The sequence below is a fragment of the Aethalodelphis obliquidens genome, unplaced genomic scaffold (genome assembly GCF_003676395.1).
Source record: "Aethalodelphis obliquidens isolate GAN/ISIS:26980383/991018 unplaced genomic scaffold, ASM367639v1 scaffold63, whole genome shotgun sequence".
Taxonomy (NCBI): domain Eukaryota; kingdom Metazoa; phylum Chordata; class Mammalia; order Artiodactyla; family Delphinidae; genus Aethalodelphis; species Aethalodelphis obliquidens.
The window spans coordinates 3,753,832-3,781,698 of record NW_020838007.1 but is presented as its reverse complement, the minus strand read 5'-3'; the positions used below and the strand labels follow the sequence as shown (position 1 = coordinate 3,781,698).

The 27,867-nt window shown below is 51.3% G+C and overlaps 2 protein-coding genes and 1 long non-coding RNA gene across 30 annotated transcripts in view; 2 read left to right on the top strand and 1 right to left on the bottom strand.

Annotated features, from left to right (window-relative positions):
* The window catches only part of MPPE1 (metallophosphoesterase 1), a 28,232-nt gene extending 26,850 nt beyond the window's left edge, over window positions 1–1,382 (bottom strand). For 17 of the 28 annotated variants that reach the window (XM_027088676.1, XM_027088680.1, XM_027088681.1 and 14 more), the window contains exon 1: window positions 394–1,203. The gene's annotated coding sequence lies outside the window, so the exon portion shown is untranslated. The other 11 variants (XM_027088663.1, XM_027088669.1, XM_027088662.1 and 8 more) reach the window with 6 other exon arrangements.
* A 428-nt stretch (window positions 1,383–1,810) lies between these two features.
* On the top strand, window positions 1,811–9,479 carry LOC113610511 (uncharacterized). Its single transcript, XR_003429114.1, has 3 exons — window positions 1,811–1,918; window positions 5,217–5,472; window positions 8,097–9,479. It is a non-coding gene; the product is annotated as an uncharacterized LOC113610511 (long non-coding RNA).
* A 4,445-nt stretch (window positions 9,480–13,924) lies between these two features.
* Window positions 13,925–27,867, top strand: part of IMPA2 (inositol monophosphatase 2) — a 28,116-nt gene continuing 14,173 nt past the window's right edge. Inside the window, exons 1-2 of the mRNA XM_027088739.1 lie at window positions 13,925–14,124; window positions 23,733–23,866. Of these exons, the coding sequence (XP_026944540.1) occupies window positions 14,029–14,124; window positions 23,733–23,866 (230 nt within the window). The 5' untranslated portion in view covers window positions 13,925–14,028. The remainder of the gene's footprint in view (window positions 14,125–23,732; window positions 23,867–27,867) is intronic.

The window sequence follows — 27,867 nt, the reverse complement described above, 5'->3', positions numbered from 1 at the left end:
TACAGAAGTCAATTCCATAGAGACAGAAGTGGGATGGTGGGTGCCAAGGCCTGGGGTGGGGGTAATGGAGAGTTATTATTTAATGGATGTTGAGTTTCCATTTGGGAAGAGGAAACAGCTCTGAAAATGGATGGTGGTGATGGTTGCAGAACAATGTCAATGTACTTAATGCCACTGCACTGTGCATTTAAAAACGGTAAAATTTATGTTATGTAGGTTTTGCCACAATTTTTTTAAAAAAGAAGACACACACACAGAAGACCCTATAAGTTAACAATGTCCTATAACAAGGGCTTCCTTTTAGATTTAAATTCACTACTTTTATATTTAAAAAAAGAAGAAAAAGTGTTGGGAGCTTGGATTCAGGGGAATATCACTGGGTCATCTTCTCACCTTTTAATGACAGAGACCGGTATGAAGGTTGGCTTGTGCTCCCCAAAATCAGAGCGCCTCTACCTGAAATAAAAGACAAACTGTGTGCTTTGCGGCAGAATAATCTTTCATTCATTAACTATCGTTAAAGCGGAAAATGCATCACCTCCTAGAGGGCACAGTGGCTGCTGCCTCCTGCCCACAAGGAACCCGAGCCACGCTGAAAGTAAAAGACAGCGAGAACCACAGAGCTAACGACCTAACGACCGACATTAGTTACTGGCCAAGAACAGTTCTTTTAAGTTGTAGTATAAATACTTACACATAAAACACGTATACAAGATCGCTCTGTATGGCCCAACACACAACAATAGTAGCTGCAGTCCATCACTGGGAGCAAAATATTTCATCCATTGACTGATTTTTAACTTCAAAGCTATCACTGAATAGCTAACTTCCCTCCCCCCAAAAATTAGCATTAAAACATGCTTAATACTTGTCCACTAATGTTAAATTCATTATTACCACAATGTCATCAGTGGCTGTTTGCATGTTAAATTTTCCATCTTAAATTACATTTTAAATTAAGACGGGTTTTTAAAAATCTACAGCAGCAAACTAGGAAGGGAGCAGCCCCTACGATTTAATACATGGGCCTTAGGTAATGGTAATTTTCCAGCAAATAAATAATTTCCAGTATACGGTTTTCTCAAGAGGTAAACCTGCGTTCCTAAAAGGGCAAGGGGGCTGCAGCTCGCAGGGCCGGTAACAGCAACGAACGGAAGCACCGACGCCTCAGCGCGAAGGTGACACGGAGCCCAGCTGCCTGGCCCCCACCTGCCTGCGCAGCCGCCTGCTCCTGTCCCGGAGGCCCAGACCCGCGCCGGCCTCTGGCCGCGGACTCCCACCGCCGGTCCGCAAGGCGCGCCCCGTGCGTTCCCGCACCAGTCTCAGTGCGCCGGACGTCCCGAACCTGCCAGCGGCGCGACGCTTGCTCCGCAACGGACCCAGCGGGCTGCGGGCGACGAGCGCGTGGGGCGGGGCCCGAGCGCCGTTGGGGCGCGGGGGGCGGGGCGTAGAGGCTCGGGAGTGGAAGCGCAGGGGCGGGGCGCACTGGGGGCGGGGAGTGGGGCGTAGAGGTGCAGGGGCTGGGGGCGGGGCGCGCAGGCGGGGGGGCGGGGCGCGCAGGCGGAGGGGCGGGGCGCGCAGGCGGAGGGGCGGGGCGCACTGGAGGCGGGGGCCGGCGCACTGGAGGCGGGGGCCGGGGCACTGGGGCAGGGCGCGGGCCTGGGTGGGGCGCGGGGAGGGGACGCACACGGGGCGCTGGGCGGGGGCGCCTGTGGCTGGAGACGGTAGGGGCGCTGGGCAGGGGCGCGCACGGCGAGGCGCACGGCGCCGGACCGGCTCTGGGCCCTTCCCCGGGCTCCCGCGGAGGGTGGCTGTGCGGCCGCTCACCTGCGTCCCCGCCTCTCCGGCTGCTGCGCGCCGGCACCGGGCCGCTTTCATCCTCTTCTGCGGGGCCTGGCTTAGCGCCTTCAAGAAACGGGTGCGGAATAAGTGAGACAGACATCACAGTAACTGTTTATTTTGGATTTTCTTTAAAAAATTTTTTTATAACACTATAGCAGGGCGTGTTCTACTTTTCAATATGCTTTCATATCATTACTTCAAATAATCCTCAAAATAACCACGTATATCAAAAGCAAGAATCACTATGTCAAAAAAACAAACTGAAGCTCGGAGCAGTGGTTCAGAGTCTTCCAAACAACCAAGTCCGGTCCGTTTTTCAAATCTATGAGTACAGTGAATGTACTGAGATGTAATATAAGAAGTCGCATACAAAACAATTAGCAAAATTCCTGGTATATGTAAGTAAGCAGTAAGTGGTAATTATTATTATTAATTAAAATATTTGAATATTTTCAAATATGCCCAGATAAACAATTTTAACATCACCAAAACCGGCACAACTGGACTCTGTATGAACAGTGATATGATGCAACAGGAGGTAAGCATCACCTCCAAAGTATTCTCACTAACCGGAAAAGTAAAGGAAAAAAAATGAAATCCGGTTACGCCTAGAACTACAAGCTTAAGGAAATACAGGGACCAAAGGAACATGTTATGCTACACCAGCAGGAGGCGGTCAGCCGAACCCAGAATGTGGGGAGTCTACAGACCAAATGACCCAATTTCTTTATTCAACAAGTAGCATCACGACAAAAGGGAGGAGGGCAGGAGGAGGATCTGTTGTTGCAAATCAGACGGGAAACAAGGCAGCCAAATGCAGTTCCTGGCCTGGGTTGGGTCATGATTGGGACAAACTAACTTCAAAAAAAACACCAAAAACACTTTTTAAAAGATTGGGAAACTTGGACATGGAATGAATGTTAGGTGATACTAAAGAGTTATTGGTAATTTTGCTATGATAATGCTCTTGGGGTTTTTTGTTTGGTTGGTGGGTTGGTTGGTTTTGGGTTTTTTGTTTTGTTTGGCTGCCCGACGTGGCATGTGGGATCTTAATTCCCCAACCAGGGATCAAACCCATGCCCCCTGCAGTGGAAGCTTGGAGTCCTAACTACTGGACCACCAGGGAATTCCCCTGTAGTTTTTTAAGATTAGAGAATCATACTAAAATACTTATAGGTAAATTATATGATTTCTGGAATTTTCTTTAATACTCCAGAAAAAAAATTTACTGTAGGGAAATAGGAGAATAACCGCTATTGGCAAAATGTTGCTAATGCTGAAGCAAGGAGATGGGTGTATGGCACAGTGTTTGGCAGAATAATGGCCCCCAAAGATGTCCATTCCACGTCTCCCAACCTGTGAACAGGTTTCCTTACGTGGCAAAAGAGACTTCACAGATGTGTTGAAGGTTAAAGGGCCATTTATCCATTAGGTGCTGTGAACTGAGTGAGTAGGTACCAGATCCAAAACCCATAGACGATGCTTAGGGCAAAACGATCTGACGAGTTATTCCCACAAACCCCCCAAATGTCAGGGGAGTGAGGATGAACCAGAGATCACTACAAGACCGGGTGACATCAGTGTAGATGCAGGTAGAAACAGGAACAGTAAAGAATCTAATGGACCTGATGACAGGGAACCCCAAATAGCATCAGGTTCCGCAGGAAGCATGGAGAGGAGAGCAGCTGAAAACAGGAAGGATTTTTCTTCGTCCAGCAGCAAGGGGCCCACGGATGGGCCTGAGGGGCTGGAGAAATTCTTCTTCTGGAAGAAGACCCCACATGGAGGGGGACTCCCAGGGTGGGATGAGAATTTTCAGGACATGGACGAGAGACATGGAGGAAAGAAGTGCAGATAAAACTGGGAAAGAGGGAATTGCAGAAGGCAAGCTCTCACACGTTAGCCCGCCGATGACAGCAACAGAAGGTGTTGCGAAAGCTCTCTGAACGCTGCTCCTTTTGGATGTTCAGAAGTAAATTCAGGAATGAGCATTAGGGAAGAAGTGAGGTCAAAAGTTAGCAAAGTTATCATCAGAAAAAAGAGAACAACAAATAGTATAACATTCCTGAAGACGATGAAAGCATGCCACAGAAACATACCCACAAAACAGACCAAAACTGTCACCTACTATTTCAGAACAAACTAAAGACATTCAGAGAATGAGAGACAATGTAAATCAGAATCAGGAGAAATTAGAAATAAAAGAAAAAATTAAGAAATAAAGACTGAACTAAAGGAATGAAAGGAACTTAACAAACAGCACCTTAAGAGAAATGGAAAGTGAAAAGGAGAAAATCTTTATAAATTTAAAAAAAATGAAGAAAGACAAATGAGTGTAAGAGAGGCTGACAAATATTGAGGACAGCCAAGAGCAACCAACAGATAACAGGAGTCCCAGAAGATAAAAGCAATGTGAGAGAACAGTTCTAAAACCTGCAATTCAAGGAAACGTTCCTGAAATTAAAAATAGGCATACTTGAAACATATCGAAGGCAAACACTACGTACCTGAGGCTATGAATTCAGAATGTTCATCACCAAGACATATTCTAGTAAAATTACTGGGTTCTCAATAAAAATGAAAAAATATCTTTGGGCATCCAGGCAAAAACAGCAAGTGAGGGAATAGGATTTAGGTTATCATCAAACTCTGACAGTGTGCTTTATGCCACAAGAGACCAAAGTACATGTACTTAAGATTTTGTAAGGAAAGAAAATGTGAGCCATGAATTTCAAGTATTAAGGTCATAGACCACTGTTATCAACATGCAGGAATTCAGAGAATTCAGTTCCTGTGATTTCTCCCAGAAAACAATCTTCAGACCATCAGAATGACTAGGGAGAGACATTGCTGTAAAGACCGGAGGTGAACATCAAAGTCACAGTGTCATTTGAACTAAGACCAAGTTAGGGTTAAGAGAGAGAGTGGTATGTAATAGCTATACGCTCTGACAAGATAGATGTACAGCTTTTTTTTTTAATGGCGGAAGAATGGAGAACACAAATGCAGAGACAAATTCTTGTTTTCAGTAAGCATTATTGGTAGCAATATTATTTGTAGTGTCCTTCTAACACTCTTGCATGTATAAGAGGGGATAAAGCAGATTAGTAACTATGGGATATTCTATCAGTGCCTGATGAAAAATGATTATGATTCTTTCATGACTTTTGCTCAGGATATTATTGGTTCTTTAATGTTTTCGAGATTCAGGGAAACTTTTTCTCTCTTAAGCTATCTATAATCTATCCAACTTGGTATATTATACTTTTATAAAGAGAAACAAAACAATCCAGAAGTAGACCCAGAGCTTCTAGGATTGGTTCATTGCGTTTCCAGTTCATATTAGACACAGCGATTTTCTTAAATCCCTGCAGGTAGAACTAGCCGGAGCCATCGGTGTAGAAACACTGTCGTCACAAGCAGAGGAGAGCAAGGATTAAAGTACCCACAGTTGAAGCAGCTGCATGGAGCTTGGAAGAGCAACCAGTTGGAACCAAGCCGAGAAAGCAGTGGACCCCGCATCTACAGGGAAGGCCAGGTCGCGAAGGCCAGTGTCCACACCGCCACAGGGGGGTGCTCCCAGGACAGTGGAGAGGTCAGGGGCTCAGCACCTCTGCAGGCTGGATAGTGGTAAGAGAAACAACTGATATGGGCAACGAGACCAGGGCCAAGTTTTGAACCCCAAAGGCCAGGTCCCAGACTGCACCCTTGCTGTCCCTCTAGGCTGCAGAGGCCCCACCAGATAGGCTAGTGACAGGGTGTTCCCAGCCTAGCACTCAAGAACCACAAGGGCCCTGAGTTCCCGGGCAGATGTCTTTCCTCAGAGCACATCACCGTCCTCTGCCACGACTGGAGGTGGGGAGTTTGCCAACAGAAGGATATTCGTAGAGCTGTTTCACTCATGCTCTTTCTTCTGGACACACATCAGATTCTCCAGAAATGGTTTTTGTTAATTAGAAAAGGAGAGGGAAAGACAGACAGACGGAGAGAGGAGGAGGAGGGGGAGGAGAAGGAAAAGAAAGGAGGAGAAGGAGGAGTAAGAGTGGAAGGATTAAAGGAAGGGAAAAGGGAAAGAACTGAGAGACAGAAAACTGAAAAAAAAAGAAAGAAATGGAGGAAGGAGAAAAGGGAGGGAGGGACATCATTCTGGTGGGAACACGTGCGCGCACACACACCCACACCCACACCCACTGTGATCAGCCTAAAGAAATCCGCTATTTTCAAACTACACCTATTATCTTAGCCCTTCCTAGAGCATCCTTTAGGGTAAGAGCAGATAATGGCTGGGATAACTGCATGTTTTGGTTTAAATTATTTTTATCTCTAGGGTCAACTATACTTTGCTTTTCCCTGAAACATAATCTAAAAGACAGAGGGTCTCAAGGCAAATAATTGTCGGTCAGAAAAAAAAAAATTGTCCGTCAGAAGTAGTAAAGGTGATCAGGTCGTGAACTAACTAGCTTGCAGCCAATTACTTCATGACCGGATGGAAGGACTATTAATGTCCCCAGCAGATGGCGCGAGCTGCCCTCTGCCGAATGAGACTTCGCACCCTGGGCTCCATTTAGTGTCAAAATAGGTTTCCTCTTCACGTGATGGTCAAAACAGTAGCCCCTAACCAGGTAAGTTTGGGTTAGGAAATAAATCGTTCAGCAGAATTCCAGGGGAAGCTGAGTAGGGAAGACAAAATCTGGAGGCTTTTACATTTGTTTCTCATGTTAAACTGTTTAAAAACACGCACTGACCTCACCGATAATACTGTTTCATTCACATCATCTGGGGCTCTGAAAAAGTTAAGAATTCTTCCAAGACAGAGTTTTAAATTAAGTCACAAAGGACAACAAAGTACTAAGAATTAGGACATCTGAAAGTATTGTTATCTGGTAGGATAATTGGTGAAGAGCTCATAAATGAGGAAAGCTTTGCTGTAACAAATGAAAGATAAACCAATTCTGAAGGAAACCTCAGGACAGGGAACGTTGACTAGGGATTACTGGGATAAATCAATGTTTCTGCTGCTTCGCTGGTTACTTACATTCTGACCTCTGGGCTGTGCGTTTTTCAACGAGCGAGCACACAGCAGAATGGAAAGCATTTACATCTCTGGACAAGAGGCAGGGAACATAACATGTTTTCTTTGGAATCATCCTCAAATATGGGACAGAAAGTAGAGCTTTATTAATCAAGTTCTTAAACATCTGTCTTCACAAGTTTCCAGAGAAAGAGTTTGGAAGTTCAAGTCTATGACTAATTTCCAGTGAACAGTGGAGCCCCCAGCCCCTGCAGCCTCCCTTCCCGCCCATCCACCGATATTTTAACTCTCTGCAGCTGCTTTTGCTGTCAGCCCGCCACGAAAACTTTACTTTCCAAAGACATTTTAAATGTAAAAGTAATATGTTAACTGCAAGACGTTTGAAAACACTGAAAGGTATAGAGGAGAAATTACCCACAATTGAGTAGACATTGGCTTGTATCCAGTTGTGGCAGCAAGATTTCGAGTCACGTGCTGTGTTATGTCTGCTTCGACTGCTCTTAGTCTGTTTGATGGGGTCAGGGCGCCTGATTTGCTGGGATTGGAAGTCTGATGCATCAGGTGGATAAGAACACGGACGTGTGCAGGGGGAGTCTGCCCTCAAGGATTATAAACGTGCCCTGTGGAAGTGTTTGAAAGAAGCAGGTACTCCATTCATAATTACAGCTTGAATTATCTACCGTAACTTGGTCAAGTTTAGAAATGCTGTTGTTTGGGGGAATTTAATCTGTCAAATGTATATACAAGCTGAGCATTGATTACAGAACTGTCTTCGGACTTGCTGACATTATCAGGCCATTGACTAGATTAGCAAGACTCATAAACTGAACATAAAGCTTGAAGAACATTTGGTTTTGATTTTATAATTTTAGTTCATTAAGGACTGGTAAAAAAAACACCAGGTTCTTTTCTTTTCTGAGCATAACACCCCCTCCCCACCAAACACTCAATGGACAGGCCTCTGGCCACAGTTTCGAAAAGCAAAGGACATGCAGCTGCTCAAACTGCAGAAAAGGCCAAAGCTCTTTCTTCCTAAAGACTGTAGGATTTTTTTCTGATTAATACAATTTTTGGAATATTTATGTAACAGTAGTGTTTTCCAATGGGTGTTTTTCCACCCAAAAGGGCGTTTTGGGAGAGAGCGAGCGTTCCCTATTCAGTTCCTGGAACAGCTCAGCGAGTTCTGCAGATTCTCACCAGCTTGTTTTTCTCTTCTCATCAGGCAAGGATGCAGTGTGCCCTCCCTGGACCCCTCTGATTCTTCCCATCCGGTTAAGGAAAGACTGATGACAGGGCCCCGGGGACAAGCCGTTTCCATGGTTCCCAGACTTCTGGATTCCAGACGCCAATGACAGCTCAAAAAAAAAAATTTTTTTTTGGGTGACCTACATAGATTTGTCAACCATTTATGTGGCCAAGTGAGAGGGAAAAGCAAAACAAAATCTGCCATCTCCCATCAGAATCATTTTATTACAGAAACCTTTTTTCACCCAAATACAGAAAGGACATTACCTCAGCTAAAGACAATGTTTTGCATGGAATATACTTAGCTGGGTGGACATCTCCCGGGCTTGGCCGTATTACTGTCGTGTGGGTGTGACCATCTCTGTGGGCAAACTAGTGCCCAGCTTGGAATTTCGGACCCAAGATCCAGCTGCACGTGGCCCCCGTCACACCCGCTTGGGGCTGGGCAACCTGTGCTCACATGGCCCAGCTCATCGCCCACTGCCTGTCACCCACGCCCAGCTCTGCTCCCGCTGTGGCCTCCCCCGGGCCAGCCTGGCTGCCTGGTCTCCTTGCCTGAGTCGGCAGAAGCATCAGCCTCATTCTCCTTAAAGCATCTGTGCCCCTTGATTAATGTGCCTTTCAAATGATTACTAAGTCAGCATTATTTTAGCCTCCACAGTTGTCACTGGGCCAGTCCTGAGCCCAGAGATATCACTTGAGCCCTTCCATTCTCCAGGGAGCAGAAAAAAGAAGGTCCTGCGTTTCCTGGGAGGAAACTTAGTAGGATTGTGCTGTTTCTACCATCTTTCCCAAAGAAAATGTGAAATAAAGACTTCCACCCTATATAGAAGCACCTCCTAGTCTCAGACCACAAGCGTTTTCCATGTGTTAATCATCTCATGCAGCGCTGGAGGCTTTTAGACACCCAGATATTCAAGCTTTCTGAAGAGCTACCCAATGCATTCGATGACTAAATGGAAGTTATATTAGTTTTCTATAGACTGGGAAAGATTTCTTTTTTAATTTGAGTCCAATATCCTTTACCTTCCTTTAAAGGCTTTCAATTTGTATGTGAATGTTTCATAGGACCTCTGATGATTAGAATATTGATAACCATAATTGGGCAAATACTTAAGACATATTCATTCATTCAACAAATGTTCTTAAAGCACCTACTACGTGCCAACCACAGCACTGGCTTTGGAGATACAATAATGAAAACCCATTCTTTTCCTCAAGGGCTTAGGAATTTTAGTCCGGGGAACAGACATGTCAACATAAAGAGAAGTGCTCAGGGCTTTCCTGGTTCCCTGGGCAGGTCCAGAGCAGCGTAAGGGAGCGGGCATCACCAGTTCCACCTGAGTGATGGGGAGCAGCTTCCCAGGGGCAGCAGACACTGGGGTGGGGGGGGTTGCGGATGGTGAGGGCCGTGGGGGCCACCCGAGGAGTCTGGGCATCCTCAGGGAAGGAGGGCAGGGAGGCTGTGCTGCTTACTGGTCTCCCAGCTCAGAGCCATCTTCTCAGCTCTGCATTTTGACGCGGGGCTAAGACTATGCAGGTCCCTTTGCCAGCTGGCTCCCTGCTAGGCTCCACCAGCGAGAGGCCTGGAGGAGCTGGGCAGCTGGAGGAGGGAGCAGGGCCTGCTCGCCTACTGGTCTTGACAGCACTGCACCCTGAACCAGCCTGCCCGCACCTGGCAGAGGTGGCAGCTCCCACAGGCAGCAGTCTTGCCCCCAGCGCCTCTTGGCCGCAGCCCCTGGCACCCCTCCCTCCCAGCAGGTTCTGGCAACCCCAGCTCTGAGGCTGGGAGCTGCTTCCTGCCTTACTATCTCTGCGGCCTCAGTTCTCTTTTTTTGCCTTTTTACCTGCTTATCCAATTTCTTTTATTCAGTTCTCTCTGTTGAAATACCCAGTGTTGTTTCTGTTGTCCTGACCGACCATGATTGATGTCATGCTGGGAGTGATGGTCCAAGAAAGCAGACTCACAGGTCAGGCCACGGGACTGATGTGGGCAGGGCAGGCCTTGAATGCAGTGCCAGGCTCCTTGCTGATGAGAAGCGGCCCATGGTGGCTGCGCATCACTATCAGTCAGATGATCACCCGTGGTTCGTTGTGATGAAGCATTGACTGGCCTGTCTCAAGGACCAAGAGGCTGTGGCCCTTGACCATTAGGGCAGCAACGAACATTCCTGGGTGGTAGCTGGGGGGGCCTGCAGCCATGTTTAAGAAGGAAGCCAGCATGTGAGGGCACGCCTACAGGAGTGGAGATTCGGACTCTCCTGCAAACTAAACTCAGTAACTTCTTGGTTTGAACATGTGTGAGAAAGCTCATTCTGAAATGCCCTTAATCACGTGTTAAAGTAAATAACTTTTGGAGCATGCCGAGAACTGAACAAGATACCCCAGGACGACCCGCCAGAGCACAGTTGGACGCTAACCTAAGCAGCTTTAAGTATCAGAGAATCATAACACCTGCTCCTCAGTCCAGGCACCTGCTCCACACTCGCAGTTACTCTCTGAGAGCAAAACGGAGGGGTTTACTTTGACCCCAGTTACAATTCCCTTTGCCAAGCCGTCCACAAAAGTCCCTGAGGCCTTATTCTGTTATCTACTGTGAGTTACCTCTTTGGTTTGTCAGCTCAAAACTGACACATGCTTCTGTTCGTTCAGTTCTAAAAGCAAGTGCCTACTAGATTCAAAGACAAAGAAAAGCAAATAATTGCATAATGTGTCTAGGTCTGCAGCCAGTTGGGGAGTTGCCGGGACCTAGGGGCCTGGGAGGGGCCTGGGGAGGCCTAGGAGTGGAAAATTACTGATTCTGAGTCAGAGGAGAGGCAAGGTCTTCAAGGCCCCCAGACAAGGTGGTCTTGGCAGAGACCCTGAGAAAGGGGATGGAGGTGCCTGGGCCGGGCTCACAGATGTGCCCAAAAGCACGGCTGGGGAAGTGGGTGGGGAGGCTTCTGAGTCTTGGGCTGAACTCCCTCCAGAAAATGGCAGCACGCTGGCCGAGTCCCAAGTCCAGTGCAGGGAGGGCAGACCCCACCCCTGTGAGACCTGCCAGGTAAAACTCTGTAGTTGCCTATGGTCAGGTCTGAAAACTCACACATGTAATTTTGACCTGGAGCCAGACTCCTCGGAATAAAGTTAAAGTAGGACATGATTTCTCAACCCCAGGGTTATTAGCCTTTTGCGCTGAACAATCTTTTGCTCTGGTGTGTGTGGCGGGGGGAGAGTTGTCCTCTGCACTGGGGGATGTTTGACAGTTTCCCTGGCCTCCATCCACTAGGATCGTCTCGTGCGTCTCGGCACACGGTCAGCGTGGAGGAGGGTGGATCCAGATGACGGGGGTTGTGGGGGGTGTGGGGGCCCACCTGAGGTTAAGAATGGCCAGACGTCATACTGGGATTCAGATGAGATGAAACAAACAACAAACTCATCAAATGTCCAAACCAGCCGTCGTGGCCCTGGGAAATAAGATCAAAGTAACTTGGGGAGGTAGAGAAGTAGGTAGAAGAAAAGAAAACTTGGACATTTTATTTATTTAGACTTTGCTTTGTCCCAGAAAAGACAGGAGGGAAGGGACTCCCAGATTAATAAGGACAGAGGGGGAGGCATAAAGGAGACAGTCTCTCCTGAATGCCCTCCCACCTCTCACCGCACCCCCGCCTTTGGCCCAGCTTGGGCACCTTGCATGCCACCTCCTGATAACCAGAGCATCCACCTAGGCTGCACCCTCAGGTGGGGGTGGGAAGGGGCAGTTAGGAAATCGTTTTCCAGGGCGGAGCCCGGTACTCTAGGGGCTACCAAAGTTACCGTGGTTCCCCAGGGCCCCTGGAAGAGGCAGCGAGCAGACTGGCATACAGGGCATGATGGTGAAGGAGCATTTCACGTTTCCACAGCGAATCACCATTAAAGCACGGGAAACTTGGATAATCCATTAGAAAAGGCTGATTTCAGTATTCAATGATTAGCATATTTATTAAGCACCCATTATAGCTAAGCAGTATGGTGATCACCTTAGGGTACATTGGTGAACAAGTCTTTAATAACAGAGGTGCCAAATATTCACAACAGCCAAGCCATGGAAACAACCTAAGTGTCCATCAACAGAGGAATGGATAAAGAAGATGTGGTACATATGTACAATGGAATATTACTCAGTCATAAAAGAGAATGAAATAATGCCATTTTCAGCTACATGGATGGACCTAGAGATGATCATACTAAGTGAAGTAAGTCAGAAAGAGAAAGACAAATACCATGTGATATCACTTATATGTGGAATCTAAAATATGACACAAATGATCATATCTACAAAACAGAAACAGACTCACAGACATAGAGAACAGACTTGTGGTTGCCAATGGGGAGGGGGCTGGGGGAGGGAAGAACTGGGAGTTTGGAGTTAGCAGATGCAAACTATTTTATATAGAATGGATAAACAAGGTTTTACTGTATAGCACAGGGAACTATATTCAATATCCTGTGGTAAACCATAATGGAAAAGACTATATATGTATAGCTGAGTCACTTTGCTGTACACAACACTGTAAATCAACTATACTTCAATGAAATTAAAAAAAAAACAAGAAGTACCAAGCACATGTATGTTAACCCGTATAATACTTACCAAAAATATTTTACAGTTGAGGAAACTGAGTCAAAAGAGGTTATTTGTAACTTGCTCAAATGCACACAGCAAGGAAGGAATGAGGCCAATACTTAAAGTACTTAGGAAACCTGGGGGCACCAAACTTCACACTAGTTAAAACCACATGATTCTGCCTTAAGATTTTTGGAAGTTAGGCAAGGAAGTTACGGTCTTTTTCTCTAGATGTGTGATAGGCTGGACTCCATGTGAGTTTATCTGAGCCCCAGGTTGGTCCGGGCCGGGGTTGGGAGTGGGGGTGTGTTCAGAAAGGGTAGCTGAGAAGAGGCCAAAGAGAAATGTCCTAACTTCCTAATTTTGCTTTGTGCTGGGAGTAATCTCTAATGAAAACCTACCATGAGGATCAGCAACTGAATACACTTAATTTTAAAATGAAGCATCCGAAGCGCAGTCTTAAGTATTTTCAGAAACCAACTCCCTATTTGACAATCATGAAAAATATGAACAAGAAAGATGGAGCGGAGCCTGCCCTTGGCTGCCCCAGTGTGGCCGGGCGGAGCGGGCAATTCTCCGCCAGTTTCCCCACGTGTAGGGCGAGGTGGCCGAGCGACCCTAACACACTCCGTTTCCTGATTCCTCCTTGTTGTTTGTATTTCCACCAGTCTCTCGTTCCTACACCTAAAGCCTCTCTACCAGGTGTCCAACGCACGGTCGGCACAGACGAAGGCTGACAGTGTGAACAGGGTCCCGTCGGGGTGCAAGCGGTCAGCACTTGTTACAGGGCGGGCCGGGCAGCTCCTGAGCTCCTGAGCTCCAACTGCAGGAGGACCGCCGCCCGGTACTCGCGGTGAGTGGTACCCGCGGCCAGCGTCGCCCAAGGTGCTGCCCGGCCGGGTCCGCGCGGGGGACGCTCCTCGCTCGCGGCCACACCCTCGGGAAAGGCTCTGAGCTCCGCGAGGGTCCGACCCGGGCCCCTCTCCCGCCACGCGGCCCTCAGCTTCCCACAAGCTGGACCCAGCTTCAGCGGGGAGTCGGAGAGGCGGGGCCCGGCGCTGTGGGGGCGGGGCTCATCGCCGGTCGCGCAGGGAGAGGGACCCAGGGAGGAAAGGAGCGGGTCTCGGCGCGGGGCGGGGTTTGCGCAGGAGGGCGGGTCAGGGAGGGGCGAGGGGCGGGACGGGACGCTGGGCGCTGCTCCAGGGCCAGGGGCAGCTCCAGGTCCGCTCCCCGCCAGCTCCCGGTCCCTCGCAAGTCCTCACGGGCGGGCGAGCGCGGCCCAGGCGCGGAGCGGCGGGAGGCACCGGCGGGCCCGCAGGCCGCGATGAAGCCGAGCAGCGAGGACGGGGCGGCGCAGGCCGGGGGCCCGTGGGAGGAGTGCTTCGAGGCAGCGGCGCAGCTGGCGCTGCGGGCTGGACAGGTGAGCGCGGCCCCGGGCGCACGGCAGGCGCACTCGGACTTGGGGCAGAGCGGACGCAGGGCGTTGGGCGGACGGAGACCCAGAGGGCCGGGCCGGGACCTGGGGGCGCGAGCCGCGGAGGAGCTCCGCGCAGCCTACCGCACACTGTGCACCTGCCACGCCTGCGCCGGGACGGGCGCCCTGGATCCCGCGGCCCGGAGGCGCGGGCCGGGCTCGGGGCGCAGGGCGGCCTGGCGGGAGCGGGCGGGTCAGGGCGCGCGGACTGCCTCGGATTTGAGCCAGTGGGCGGGACACGGTGCGGTTGCCCCGGGTTAGAACCCCTACGCGTGGAGGTCGGGCGGACAGCCTGTCCTCGCGCATCCGGAGTCAAGAGGGTTCCACTCTGCGTTTGGAGGAACTGCTACCCGCACCGGAAGGGTGACGGTCAAGCAGCGGAGCTGAAGAAAGCTTCAGAGGGCAGCCCCTCTCTTCGCACTTTCCTGTGTGTTTTGTTCCCCCATTTCCTCGGTGCTTCATGCCTGGGGTTCCGCAGGCCACGTGCGGCGGCGAATGGGGGGCGCGGGGGGAGGCAGGGCGCAGGGACCACTCGCTCCCTGCTCGCGCGTCAAGGCGCTCGTCTGCGTTCCTGCGAGCGGAGCGGGAGGATGGACAGAGGAGGAGCCCTGCCCGCAGACGGATTTTCTGTTCCCAGCGGCAGTTCCTTTTCGGTCTGAAAGTGCCCCACGGGCTAAAGTCAGGCTGTCGCCAGTCCTGCATTTGAAGTGAGTCCTTAACGTGAACAGTCACAGTGCGGTCCCTTGGTCCCCTAAAAGTTAACTTTCAACACTAGTGGACCCTCCCTCTGTGAGACTTGATCCTTGGGGAAAAGGAGGACCCCAGCCTTACCTGCTGCATTGATGGAGCTCATGGCTTCAGGGCAAACGTTCTTCCTGGAAAGCCGGTCCACTGTGTGAGTGGCGCGCTTGACCTCCCCCCTCCCGAGACCCTCACTTCCTCTCCAGAGTGACCGTCCTCAGGATATTTGGTAACTTTCAGGTTCCGCCATACAACTTTTCTTCTTTCAGCTTTGAGAAGAAGCCAGTTTAGAATTCAGACACCACTGTGTAAACCCTGGTGAGTTGTTACAGGTTTCTGTGGTTTTTCAAATTTAGATCCTTGAGGAAACAGAAGGGTTTTTGAAACCCCCCCCCCTTTTTTTAAACAAATTTACAAATGCTTACACAGAACTTGCAATATAGCAGGCACCGTTCTAAGGGTCCTGGGAACTTCAACTCATTTAAGAGATAGCTTCTGCTTTTGCAACTTGCCAAGAACGACAGAAAAAGCTTTTTTTGACAGTGGGAGAAGGATGCAATAAGGATTCTGCCATTGGAAGTCTGATCAGGGGGCCCAGCACTCTGGGCTCCCTCCCTCCTGGGCATTATGCTGAGGCTTCCTGCCTGCCAGGCAGTGGCGGGGAGAGTGGCCTAATTGTCTGTGGCTGGGAGGGACAGAAGCCACACAGGGTCATCCTAACCCGTGTAAAGAGGAACAGACTGTCTTAGTAATGTTCTGACAGTAACAAGGTGCTGATTGGAGAAAACCTGGCCTGTAGCCCAAGAGGCATGAAGGGTGGTTAGTGGTGACTCTTGGGAGTCCTCCTTAGCCAGAGGCACATCTGGTACAGGTTCTGTGGCCTTGTGGCCCAACGTGCCCACCCTCTCACGTTCTGCTGTTTTATTAAGTCTGCTACTCCCGAGACAGCTCTGTGTGCTCCACTGAGTCTGGGTTCTCTACATTCAGAGGGAGTGCCCTCCCTCCCAGGAGACAATGTCTGTCGTCCATGTTTCAGACATTGGTTCAGGGCAGCCCTGGACGATTTGCTGCCACCTCCCCTCTGCCGCATCCTGAGAGGCCTCCCAGACCCCTCCTTCCTTGTCTCTCCACCACCCATCCCTGTGGTGCCCCTGAGAAGCATCCCTTCCAGTCCCAACCACCGTACCACTGCAGAAGCCCCTCCCTGGCTGTTGGGCTTTGGGGAAGGGGGTGACGTCAGCCCCACACCATCACCACCACGAGTACACAGAGTGATATTCATCGAAATGGGTATTTATCATCTTTTAGGTGATGTGTGAGCAAAAGTATTTTAGGGCTTCCCTGGTGGCGCAGTGGTTGAGAGTCCGCCTGCCGATGCAGGGGACATGGGTTCGTGCCCTGGTCTGGGAAGATCCCACATGCCACAGAGCGGATGGGCCCGTGAGCCGTGGCCGCTGAGCCTGCGCGTCCGGAGCCTGTGCTCCGCAACGGGAGAGGCCACAGTGGTGAGAGGCCCGCGTACCGCAAAAAAAAAAAGTGTCTTAGAAAACTATGCTTTTTAAGTTGTCCTGCAGGGATAGATCCAGGTTTTCTTGAACCTGAAGTTTAGACAATTTACAGGACCTCTTTAAGAAAAAAAATACAAAATTACAAATTCAAAATTAGATATAAAAGTTTATTTAGAATAAGAAAGATCACAACAGCATAAATTTTAAGATGCTAACAAATATAACAAAATACATAAGAATAATTTTTTAGCTGCTTCTCAATCTTCTGTAATACTCTTTTCCCATTTTTGGCTTTATACTCTTTACATCTTTGAATGACAACGATTTTGTAGTACTTTCTATGGAGAGACTAGAAAGGTAAATTCAGGCTTTCCTGTAGGATGGCTCATTGAAATTGATTACTATGGTTTAGAAAAGTTTAATTAGGCTTCAAACTTGTTATTGGTAGGGTCATATAAATGTTTAGGATTGCCATCAAATTTGAGAATCCTATCAGTTTTATTTTACATATTAGTTGTCAGACAGGGAAGAATTTTCCAGTGTGCTCTGAGGGGATGCCCTATGTCCACCTCCAACTGCCCAGAGCAGAGGGGCACAGCGGGGGCTCTGACCCAACATCCCTATTTGTCTGGCTTGCATTGCCACAGGTGTTTTTGTTTGTTTGTTTGTTTCTGTTTTTGTGTGTGTGGCTGCATTGGGTCTTCATTGCTGTGCATGGGCTTTCTCCCTAGTTGCGGCCAGCATGGGCTACTCTTCCTTGTGGTGAGTGGGCTTCTCATTGTGATGGCTTCTCTTGTTGGGGAGCACAAGCTCTAGGTGCACAGGCTTCAGTAGTTGCAGCACATGGGCTCAGTAGTTGCAGCACAGGAGCTCAGTAGTTTGTGGCTTGCAGTCTTTAGAGCACAGGCTCAGTAGTTGTGGCGCACGGCTTAGTTGCTCCACAGCATGTGGGATCTTCCCAGACCAGGGCTTGAACCCATGTCCCCTGCATTGGCAGGTGTACTCTTAACCACTGCACCACCAGGGAAGTCCCCACAGGTGTTGTCTTGATTTGTCATTTTATTTTTATCAGTTATTCACACAGGGAGTTTAAAAAGTGAAATACTGCTAAAGGGACTGTCGGGGAACCAGCAGTGTCCTGTCCCGTGTCATCCTCATCCTTTTCCCCAGAACTCACTGTTTTCAGTTGTCTGGTAGTTACACCCGTTTTCTAAATAGTAGCTCTTTTTTTGCGTCATCCGCATTAGACACTGTTATGTCCTATGGCTGCGTTACCTGTTGGTTCCATTGGTGCCTGTGCTCACGTGCTATGACCACATGTAGCACACAGTCAAGCTGGGTAGCATGGTTGTATTACATATTCTTTTCTTTCTTATGCAGCTTGTGTTTTCCTTAAGGTCAAAAAACCATATTTTTTTAGCTTAGTTTTCTACACACCTACCAACAGCCATCTTCTGACTTCCCAACAGAATTTTTGATGATCTCCTTGGTATAGACACTCATGGGTCTCGCTGCTGGGGACATGTGGTCCTCACACCTTCATGTGCATCAGAAGCACCTGGAGGGCCTCCGCAGCAGGCTGCGTCCACCACAGGGTTCCTACTCACCGGGTCTGGATTGGGGCCGAGAATGAGCACTTCCACCAAAACCCCAGCTGATGCTGTCCGGCTGGGGATGGCACTTTGAGAAACACTGCTGTATGTAGTATTTTGTTACGTGACTATATGACAGTTTATTCATTCAACTCTTGAAGAAACTCTGGATGATGTCCAGTTTGGAATTATTAGGCATAATGTTGCTCATTCAGCACTCTCGCATGTGTCTTTTGATTACCTCCATATGCATTTCTGCTGGGGTTAGATTAACAATAGGAGTGAAATTGCTGTGTCATCGTGTATGAAATTCTGCCAGGTGGTTTTCCAAGGCGGATGCAGGGATTCATGATTCCCCAGCAGGAGGTGAGGTTTCCTGTTGCCTCATCTCTCAGACGACACTTGGTATTGTCTGTCTTTCCATTTTAGCCCTTGTGACCAGTTTGAGGTGGTGTTTTGCGGTGGTTTTAATTTGCATGTCCTGTATGAATAATGAACTTAAGTGCCTTTTTATGTGTTTACTGGCCTCTGTTTTTAAAATGGTGGTGCTAAAACAGGTTAGAAATGTATTCATTCACACAACAACTATTTGAGTAACTCTGGAAAGGACTTTAACCTTACTCTGAGTGCGATTGAGGTTCGGGGTAGAGTCCCATGTGGAGCCCTGCAGGGTGATGGGGAGACACCCTGGCTGCTGCTGGGGTGGGGGTGAGGCTGCAACGCCACAGGGGGTGGGGCAGAACCAGATCTCCGATGGACCGAGTGAAGGATGAGGGTGGATCTGACTGGGGGTGGTGAAGAAGGTGGTAAACAAATGTATTTCGAAGGCAGAGCTGCCAGGTTTCCTGCCAGATCGGAAGCGGGTGTGAGAGGAGCCAGGGGTGCCTGCAGGGTTCGGGTCTGAAGAACTGTCCAGTGAATTTGCAGGAACTGTAGGGGGAGCAGGTTTGGAGGTGGAGGTCAGGTCCTGTGTTCCACGAGCTGTGAGCTGTTGACCTTGAAATGCCGGTGAATCTCTACGTGGGGGCCTATGGGTGGAGGGTTCACGCGAGAGGCTGAGGGTGGAGGCGCCAGTTTGGGAGCCGTCAGTCAGCCTGGGCTGATGTCTCAGGCTGGGTCCCGCCCGGGACGGGGACAAGCAGGCTTGTCTGCCCTGGGCTCTCCGTAGGCGGATCCCATGTCGAGCTACCGGCATTTCCTCTGGGAGATCGCAACCTGGCGGGATGTGGAGGTGGAGGTCCCCCTGCTATCCTGGCTGAGGCTGGAGAGGGCAGCTGGTGACCTCACCATTTCCACTGTCAGTCCTGGCCTTGTCAGCCCCACCTGCACCCGTGCCCCAAGCTTCCGCAGAGTGGGGTCACCCATGATGACATTTGTAACACTTTCACCCACATTTGAAGCCTCAGCCAAGATGGAACTTGTGAGATAGCAACTGGCAGTTGGAGCAGCAGCCCCACTGGCACACATGGGCTGAGGGTCCAGGGACAGTCTATGGAGAGCTCTCTAACGCAGAGAAGGGTTTGTGTTTTCTGTCTGTTCTGGCCTTCAGCTGATGGGGCCAGGCCCACCCACATTCCAAAGGGCAATCTGCTTTACTGATTAATATGTTCATCTCATCCAAAAATGTCCTTGCAGAGACACCCAGAATAACATTCAACGCAGTATTTTGGTACCCCACGGCCCAGTCAAGTTGACACATAAGATTAACCATCACATCACATTCATAAGTCTGAAACCTGAAACGTGGTAGTACCGCCAGGCCCACATCTGCAGGGGAAAGATGTTGCCTGTTGAAACCCCACTTCCGCAGAGTTCTCCGTGTGCATTCCATGGGTCCTCGAGCTCACACACGTTGCACCATAGGGATGGGTGATAATCGTATGGTCGACTTGGGGACAGTAGCATACAACCGAGATGGTTCACAGACAAGAAAGATGCATTTGGACGTGTCTCTGAATGACACCTCAGACGCTGGAGCTGATGGGGTTTGAAATTCAGGCTTCAGTGACTTAAGTCCCATATTTTATATATTAAACATTAACAGAATGTTATTTTGAGGGAGAGATCCAGGCCAGGAGGTCTATGAAGTGCAGGCTTAGTTAGTGAGTAGCTGAAAAACATTAATTAAAAAACAGCCACACTAATTTATTGCTGGCAAAATGAGAATGTTTAAAATCCCAAGACTGAGAGAAAACAGTTGTGGTAAAGGGTTTTAGCAGGTAACTCACCCGGAACCCCACAGGCCTTTCCCCTGAGGATGCGACTGTGGTTAAAAGGCAGGGCTGATTGAGTCTCATAATGATTTGTTTAAAAACAAGACACTGGGCTTCCCTGGTGGCGCAGTGGTTGAGAGTCCGCCTGCCGAAGCAGGGGACACGGGTTCGTGCCCCGGTCCGGGAAGATCCCACATGCCACGGAGCGGCTAGGCTCGTGAGCCGTGGTCGCTGAGCCTGCGCGTCCGGAGCCTGTGCTCCACAACGGGAGAGGCCACAACAGTGAGAGGCCTGCATACAGCAAAAAAAAAAAAAACAAAAACAAAACAAGACACTATCCCCTCCTTTCCTCTCAGTGTGGGAAATTGTCTGAATTGAACTTTTCTTAACCTAGTACTGAGATTTGTACATTGTGTATGTGGTAGGTTTGGGGGGTTTTGTCGTAAGGCATTAAGTGTTTTGAGGCCCTGGCCCCCTCAGATGGATGGATGGGCCTTCAGAGGAGTGGACGGGAGAGTGTCTGGGGCCAGGATGGCTGGCTCATCTGAAGGGCAGTGTAGTCTGGGACGATAATTCAGAAATGGGATCTAAATATCTGGGAGTGCAACCGGATGAGAGGGAGGAGTCGGGAATGGTCTGCAGGTCCCTCCCAGGCGTCCAAGGCCGGAAGGAGCAGCAGCTGGTGAAGAGGGCCGGCCATGGCAGCACTGCAGGTGGCTGGGAATGCGGGTGTGGCCTGCCCTGCGCTGAGGGACACAGGCACACAAGGAAAGGATCATCACACAGCCATAATAAACACTAATAGAAACAGAAAAGAAATCCTTATAAAAGAACACGCTCTAGCATCCTCCTCCTGGATCCGTAATTTCCGTCCTTTGCGTGATCTGTGGCTGGGGGTCTGGCTCCCCTGGGAAGGAGCCCAGGTGACATCAGGACTCCCCCACTGCCCCTGGGCATGTCTCCTCTCCATTGGATCCAGAGGATGGAGAGGCCAGGACGCTCAGATGAGGCTTCATGAGAACACTTGCCCGACTTAGTTACCTGACCCCGTGTGCACCCAGCAGGTGTCCTCTGAGACCTCACCATGTGTCAGGCTGCAGAGCCCGCCTGGGGGGTGGGTTCAGACACAGGGCAGACGAGGGTCCTAACCCGGGAGCCAGGAGCGAACTTGCAGGGTGAGCGCCGGCTCTGCGGGGAGGTGACATCCCAGTCACAAAGGAGGAGTGCTGGGGCCAGAGGAACCTGGCGTCCAGTGGGAAGGGGGCGGGAGGGTGAGTGACGGTTCGGTGCAGCAGGAGGGGCAGGGTATGCGGGGGCGCAGAGGTGGGCCGATGGGCTGGCTCCTTTAGAGTCGGGGACAGAGGCAGGGGGTCCTTTCTCCCTACCCCTCCCAAGTCCAGTTAGAGTCTGGGAGGCAGGCTTTGCTTCCCGAGTCACCCAGGGGCCCGTCCCTTCCCGCCACTGCTCTGACCCCGCTGATCTGACCCCGGCGACCACGCCCAAGTCACAGCAGAGGGAGTGGAAGGGCAGGAGGAAGTGCCGTGCCAACAATGGCCCTTTGAGGACGTGACTTGGGAGTCACACGCATCGCTTCCCCTCGCGTCCTCGGGGCCGACCTTGGTCCCAGGGCACACCTGCCTGCACAGGAGGCTGCGATGTGGGCTGCCATGTGGCTTGGTGCCCTGCTAACCTTGGGCTTTTTTCCTAGAAGGGAGAGGGCCAGCTACTCGTGTCCAGTTGTGTCTGCTCCAGGCCAGCCCACGGAGGCCACTGTGAGCTACGTCGGGGGTGACTTCATCCTCGGGGAGATGGGGCCATTAGGTGCTTTATGCGGGCCCAGGCTTAGCGAGCCCTTCTGGCTGCACTGCAGGGAGTGGACGTGCGGGGGGCCGGGGGGGGGGCCAGGAGGCAGGACAGGATGGAAGCCAGAGGGTGATGGGCTTCGAGGGCAACAAGAGGCGAAACAAGACAGATCAAGGGGTCAGTGTTCCACAAGCGCATGAGGTCCGGCTGGAAAAAACGGTGTTGAGTCTGTTTAAGCAGCCTGAGGTATAATGTACTGGTGACTTGAAGGGTTTTGCGCCTCGGCTGTGTGCCGGGCATGACCCTAGACACCAGGCGCGCAGCAGGGAGCAGAGAGCAAGCCAGGTTTTCTGTTAGAAACCATTACAACCAATCTGTTATCTTTGCAACCAAGCTCGGAAAACCAAACAACTGTCTGGGCTTGGTGCTGGGATGAGGACCGCCCCTGTCTAGGGGGTCCTGCTTATTCTGTGAAATCCTGCGTGAGCACCCCTATCTGCAGGCTTCCTGGAGGCGTCTTCCTGGCCTCCTCCTCTTCAGTGAATGGGTACATGGGATGTGGGTGCAGGGTATGTGTACAGGGCATGTGTGTACACAGCATGTGAGTACATGGGATGTGGGTACAGGGCATGTGTGTACACGGCATGTGGGTACATGGCATGTGGGTACATGGGATATGGGTATAGGGTATGTGTGTACATGGTGTGTGGGTACAGGGCATGTGTGTACACAGCATGTGGGTACAGGACAGGTGGGTACAGGGCATGTGTGTACACGGCATCTGGGTACAGGGCAGGTGGGTACAGGGCATGTGTGTACACGGCATGTGGGTGCAGGGCATGTGTACAAGGCATGTATGTACATGGCATGTGTGTACACGATATGTGTGTACAGGGCATGGGATACACCCACCTAAGGTTGAAGAGTAAGTATCACGGGGTTGGCGGTGTGGATGTCAGGTGGCGGCTGAGCGAGGGGGTCCATGGAAGGAGGTGAGGGACCCTGGGTGCAGCGGGTCTTGGAGGAGAGGTCAGAGGTCGCTTCAGGGTCCTGACGTCACCGTGGTTGGGGACTCGAGCTGTGACTCGGGCAGAGATGACAGGATAGGCCCTAGCTGCAGTGGGGCTGTTTCCTGATTAATACCCTCAATGACTTCCTGTGTGGGCCCCCAGGGAGGCCCTGGAGCTCAGCCCTCCGTCCCGAGTGTAGGCGAAGCGCTGGCAGCTCCTGGGAGACCAAACCACTCGGTCCTGTGACCTGATGCACCCAGCCCCCGGGGCGTGAGGCCAGGGCCTGCCTTCCAGTTCTCTGCATGCGTTTTCACTTTCCCGGGTTTGGTTTCGGCTGGACCGTTTGGGCTCCCGATCCAGGGGCACGTTCGTGTGACGGGTAAAGTGAATGAGGAGAAGCGGTTCCTACACTGAAATCTCCCGAGTTCAAGCTCGGGGGCTCCATGGGGCTCCGTGGCTGAAGCTTCACGTCCTTAGAACCGCGTTTCTTTCCTCCAAAGAAAGACTGTTCCACCCATGACTGCCTTTCTCGCGAGAAGAGTAGGCGGAAGTGAAGGTTCCCAGGAGCCCCACAGAGAGCCGGGCGCCACCCTCCGCCGTGGGGGAGGGGGCCCAGCTCTGGTGCAGGACCGCCCCCAGCGTAGGGGGTGCTGGCCAGCATCACCCACCTCCCGACTTTCATTGCAGATCATCAGGAAAGCCCTTTCTGAGGAAAAACGTGTCTCAACAAAAACGTCGGCCGCGGACCTGGTGACAGAAACAGATCACATGGTGGAGGCTCTGATCCTGCAGGAGCTGCAGCAGCGCTTTCCCTCCCACAGGTGGGTGCGCTGGGGCCTCGCTGACTCCCGCCCCCGGCCGCGTGTCCCCCCACTCCCCGCCCCGCCGCGGATCCTGGCAGGGAGTCCCCTCTGCTGTGCCCTGTCAGCCCAGGGCCACGTGGACTTTCCCAGGACGCATCCCCGCGTGTGGCCGTCCCCAGGGCCGCCCGCCCCTCCTGCCGAACCCACACCAAGCCCTCAGGGCCACCCCCCTCCAGAGCAGGTGTCCCTGACCTTTTGGGTCACTGTGTGGAGAATCCGATGCAACAATTAATCTTTTCCTTGAAAAAGGCCAGCATTTGCCCAGCGCTGTGTGTCTAGTTCCAAGGGGGCCCAGAGCCCCAGGGGCAGACGCTCTGAGCTCAGGGAGGGGGCTCCTTGGGCACAAGTGTCCCTTTCCTTCCTTAGGGAGCTGCTCACCCTGGAGCCCAATCGCTGGATTCCCAGGTGTAGACGACATGTCTGTCCGGCCCCACGTCCATGTGGACCAGTGAGGGGCTCCCTCCTGCCGCGTGACGCCCTGCGAGTGACTGGGGGGTAGGGGACAGGCCGTACACACTCGCACCTTCTCCCCGCTCCTTCCTTCTAACCCGCATCACCTGGGGGGTCATGTGTGTGTATATGTGTGCGTGTGTGTGTGCAGGCGTGTTGACGGCAGCCCTTGTGTTTCAGCGTCTCTCCCTTTTTCCTTGTTTGGCGTAAAGTCAGGACCCTAGCATCGATTATAAGGTTATAGGCTCTGCACTGTTTATGATTTCTTAACTTTCAAAAATCTAAATTAAATGGCAGCGTCCAAAGAATCAGAGCTGACCTTTGAACAGCATGGGTTTGAGCCACACAGGTCCACGCAGACGTGGCTGCAGACGCAGGGCAGGGTGGGCGGGGCTGGCTGGCAGAGTCAGTGCCCCTGGCCCCGCCGTGTTCAAGGCAGTTGGATTCCCTGAGAGGTGACGGCTCAGGAACCACCACTGGTTCTGGCTCAGGAGCTCTTTCTGTCCCTGTATCGTCTGGTGGCTCCAGCAGCAGTGAGGCAGCTGGACTGTGGGGCCCTGGGGTCCAGGGTCCAGGTGAAGGCTCTGGTCACTGCAGGGGTCTGCATGGTGGTGGTCCCAGGCCTCCTGGTGCTTTGCAGTCAGATCACTCTGACAGACCGAATCCTGAAAGTGCTGGCCGGTTGCTGGTGCTTTGGATGCACTGTTGTGTCGATATGGGGCCTGGTGTCTGTTTGCACAGTGTGAATTTACACACTCCTTGACAAGTATCACAGGACAGAAGACAGTGTGTCACACGGGGGGCCTCAGGCTCCGAAGCCCCTCAGGAAGACTGTCTGGGTCCGCCCAGAGCAGCAGTCCCCACCCCAGGTGGGTGTCAGGCCCCCTGGAGCCTCTCCAACTGTGCCTGCCAGCCCACCTGACAAAGCCCTGGGCAGTGCAGGTACCCCCCAACCCCTAACAAGAGGCAGCGGTCCCCAAGCTGCAGGCTGCGAGGCAGGGACTGGCTGCCCATGTCAGCCTGGCTCTGCTCCCTCTCCCCTCTTGGCTCTGAGAGCAAAGCCAGGATGCTACTCTCTTCTCTGTTGCCTAGAAAATTCAGATAGGTGAAATCATTTTTCAGCATACCTAAGTCAGGTTTGTTTTTTTTCCCAATGATTAAGATTTAAAAGAAAGTACCAGAATTTGGGGACATTTAATTGTATTTTAGATCAGAGACAAATTGAGAAACTTGTGATGAGGAAAAAAGTTGCATGCATATTATAAGATAAAATAGTATATTGCTATTTTTCTGCATTCAGAGTATTTAAATATATCCCTTAAACAACAAGTTGGTATAAGGCTGTCACCCTTTCTTAAGAAGTCTGAACTTATGCTCTTCCTCATTTTTAGTCTTTCACAAAACAGTATTAAAGATAGATTGCATGGGACTTCCCTGGTGGTGCAGTGGTTAAAGAATCCGCCTGCAATGCAAGGGACACGGGTTCAATCCCTGGTCCGGGAAGATCCCACATGCCGCGGAGCAACTAAGCCCGTGCGCCACAACTACTGAGCCTGTGCTCTAGAGCCCGCGAGCCACAACTACTGAGCCTGTGTGCCACAACTACTGAAGCCTGCGCACCCTAGAGCCCATGCTCCACAACAAGAGAAGCCACCGCAATGAGAAACCCACACACTGCAACGAAGAGTAGCCCCCACTCGCCACAACTAGAGAAAGCCCATGAGCAGCAACAAAGACCAAACGCAGCCAAAAAAAAAAAAAAAATTAAAAGACAAGATAGAATGTAGCTGTTTTGACTTTGATAAAATAAGAAACAACCTGACTGTGGGCTCCCTGGTTTTGCTATTTTATTTTACTCACTGGTGAAATCCAAAGCCTGGGAGATGGGTGTGGACAGAAACTGCACTCGCTTCTGCCCTCGGCTGGGCAGTTGCTCCACCCCCAGGGATGGGAATCTGACCACAGTGTCACCCAGCAGTGACACTGCCGCGCGGAGGAGGTAACACAAGGAACCAGGTCAGTGCCACGTTCCCGAAGCACTGTGTTGGCGCCGAAGGCATGAGCTCAGTCTGCGTCCGGGCCGCCTCTGTGGGTGCCAAAACCTGTTCCAGCTGTGCTCCCAAGTGAGATCCAAGTGGGGCGACTTTGAAGACATGCAGTAGCATCGCTAAGCCTGTCCGCGTCTCCTTGTCCGGGAGGCACAGGCCGGGGGAGGAGGACGGCTGGTGCTCTCTCGCCTCTGCCCGGGCTGGGCCCCTGGTGGGACGTGGCCGCACTGTTGTGCTGACCGGCCCCTGTGCCCTGTGGGGTGCGTGCACTCGGGGATAAGGCGTTCCTGGCCACCACCACCTGAATGCCTGCCTGCATTGTCTCCCCGCTGCATTTCACGCTGTGTCCTCGGGCAGCAGAGCCTGGGCCGAAGCCTGAGCTATGAGGCCAGGGACATTAGCTGGCTCCCTAGTGGACTGAAGGTGACCCTGACCTTGTCACAGAGTCAACAAACTGGCCAAAGAGAAGGCCTGGGTGCTCCTGGCCATCAAAATCATAAGGAGGGTTTGTTACGACTCTTAGTAAGAAGTAATAAAGCAGAACGTATTGGTCTAACTTGTTTCTAGGCTCTGAACCTTGTGCCTAGTGCTCTTTTCCTCTGTACATTCGATAGGCCTATGAAATGGCCCCATGCTCAGTCACATGTGTTTTTTCTGTTTACATTGTGAGTTTTTCGTGGACGGTCCAGCGCTCTTGTTGAGGTGTCTGTTACTCTCTCACACGCCATCTGAGTCCATGTACCCCGGCCTCTGCAGGAATTACCTTCCCACACGGAGAAAATCAGGGTCCACAGGCTGGGGAGGTATTGTGGTGCCTTAGAAGAGTGAACATGTCTGAGGCCCTGCCCCCAGGGCCACCCACGGGCACGAGGCAAGTGGGGAGGTGACCAGTGCTCCCCTCGCCTGGGCTTGTGGTCCAGAGGAGGGTGTCCTCAGCCTGAACAGTCGACGTCCAGAAAGGCCAGGCCTTGGAGTGGCTGCTTGGAGTGACTCCCACCAGAAATGCCCCACAGGACAAAAGCTGTGTCTGCAGATGCATCATGGGGGCTGCTCCGGGAGCCCAGAGACCGCGTACACACATTTGCTGATGGACTGACGGCCAGCCGCAGGCTGTGGTCCAGCTGTCTGAGCTGTCGGCCCCTCCTCCTCCTCCAGGACCCCAGCAACTCCTGCCAACCCCCCTAGTAGGTACCAGCTTCTCGCTTAAAATCAGGTTAGAAAAGGAAGAAGATTCCACATTCCTCCCAGGTCCTGGGATCATCTTTGTTGTGAGTCATTTCTATTCTCGACCTTAATGACGTATTCTCACTGCTTCCTGGACCTTGTGCCCAGTTCAAGCCTGGGACTTTGTCCTCATGTGTGTGTGTTTCGGGTATGGCCCCCCTTCTTTAAGAACATAATCACAAACTGTTGCAGGAAAATCACGTAGCTGCAGAAAGCACTGAAGACGGATTTAATACC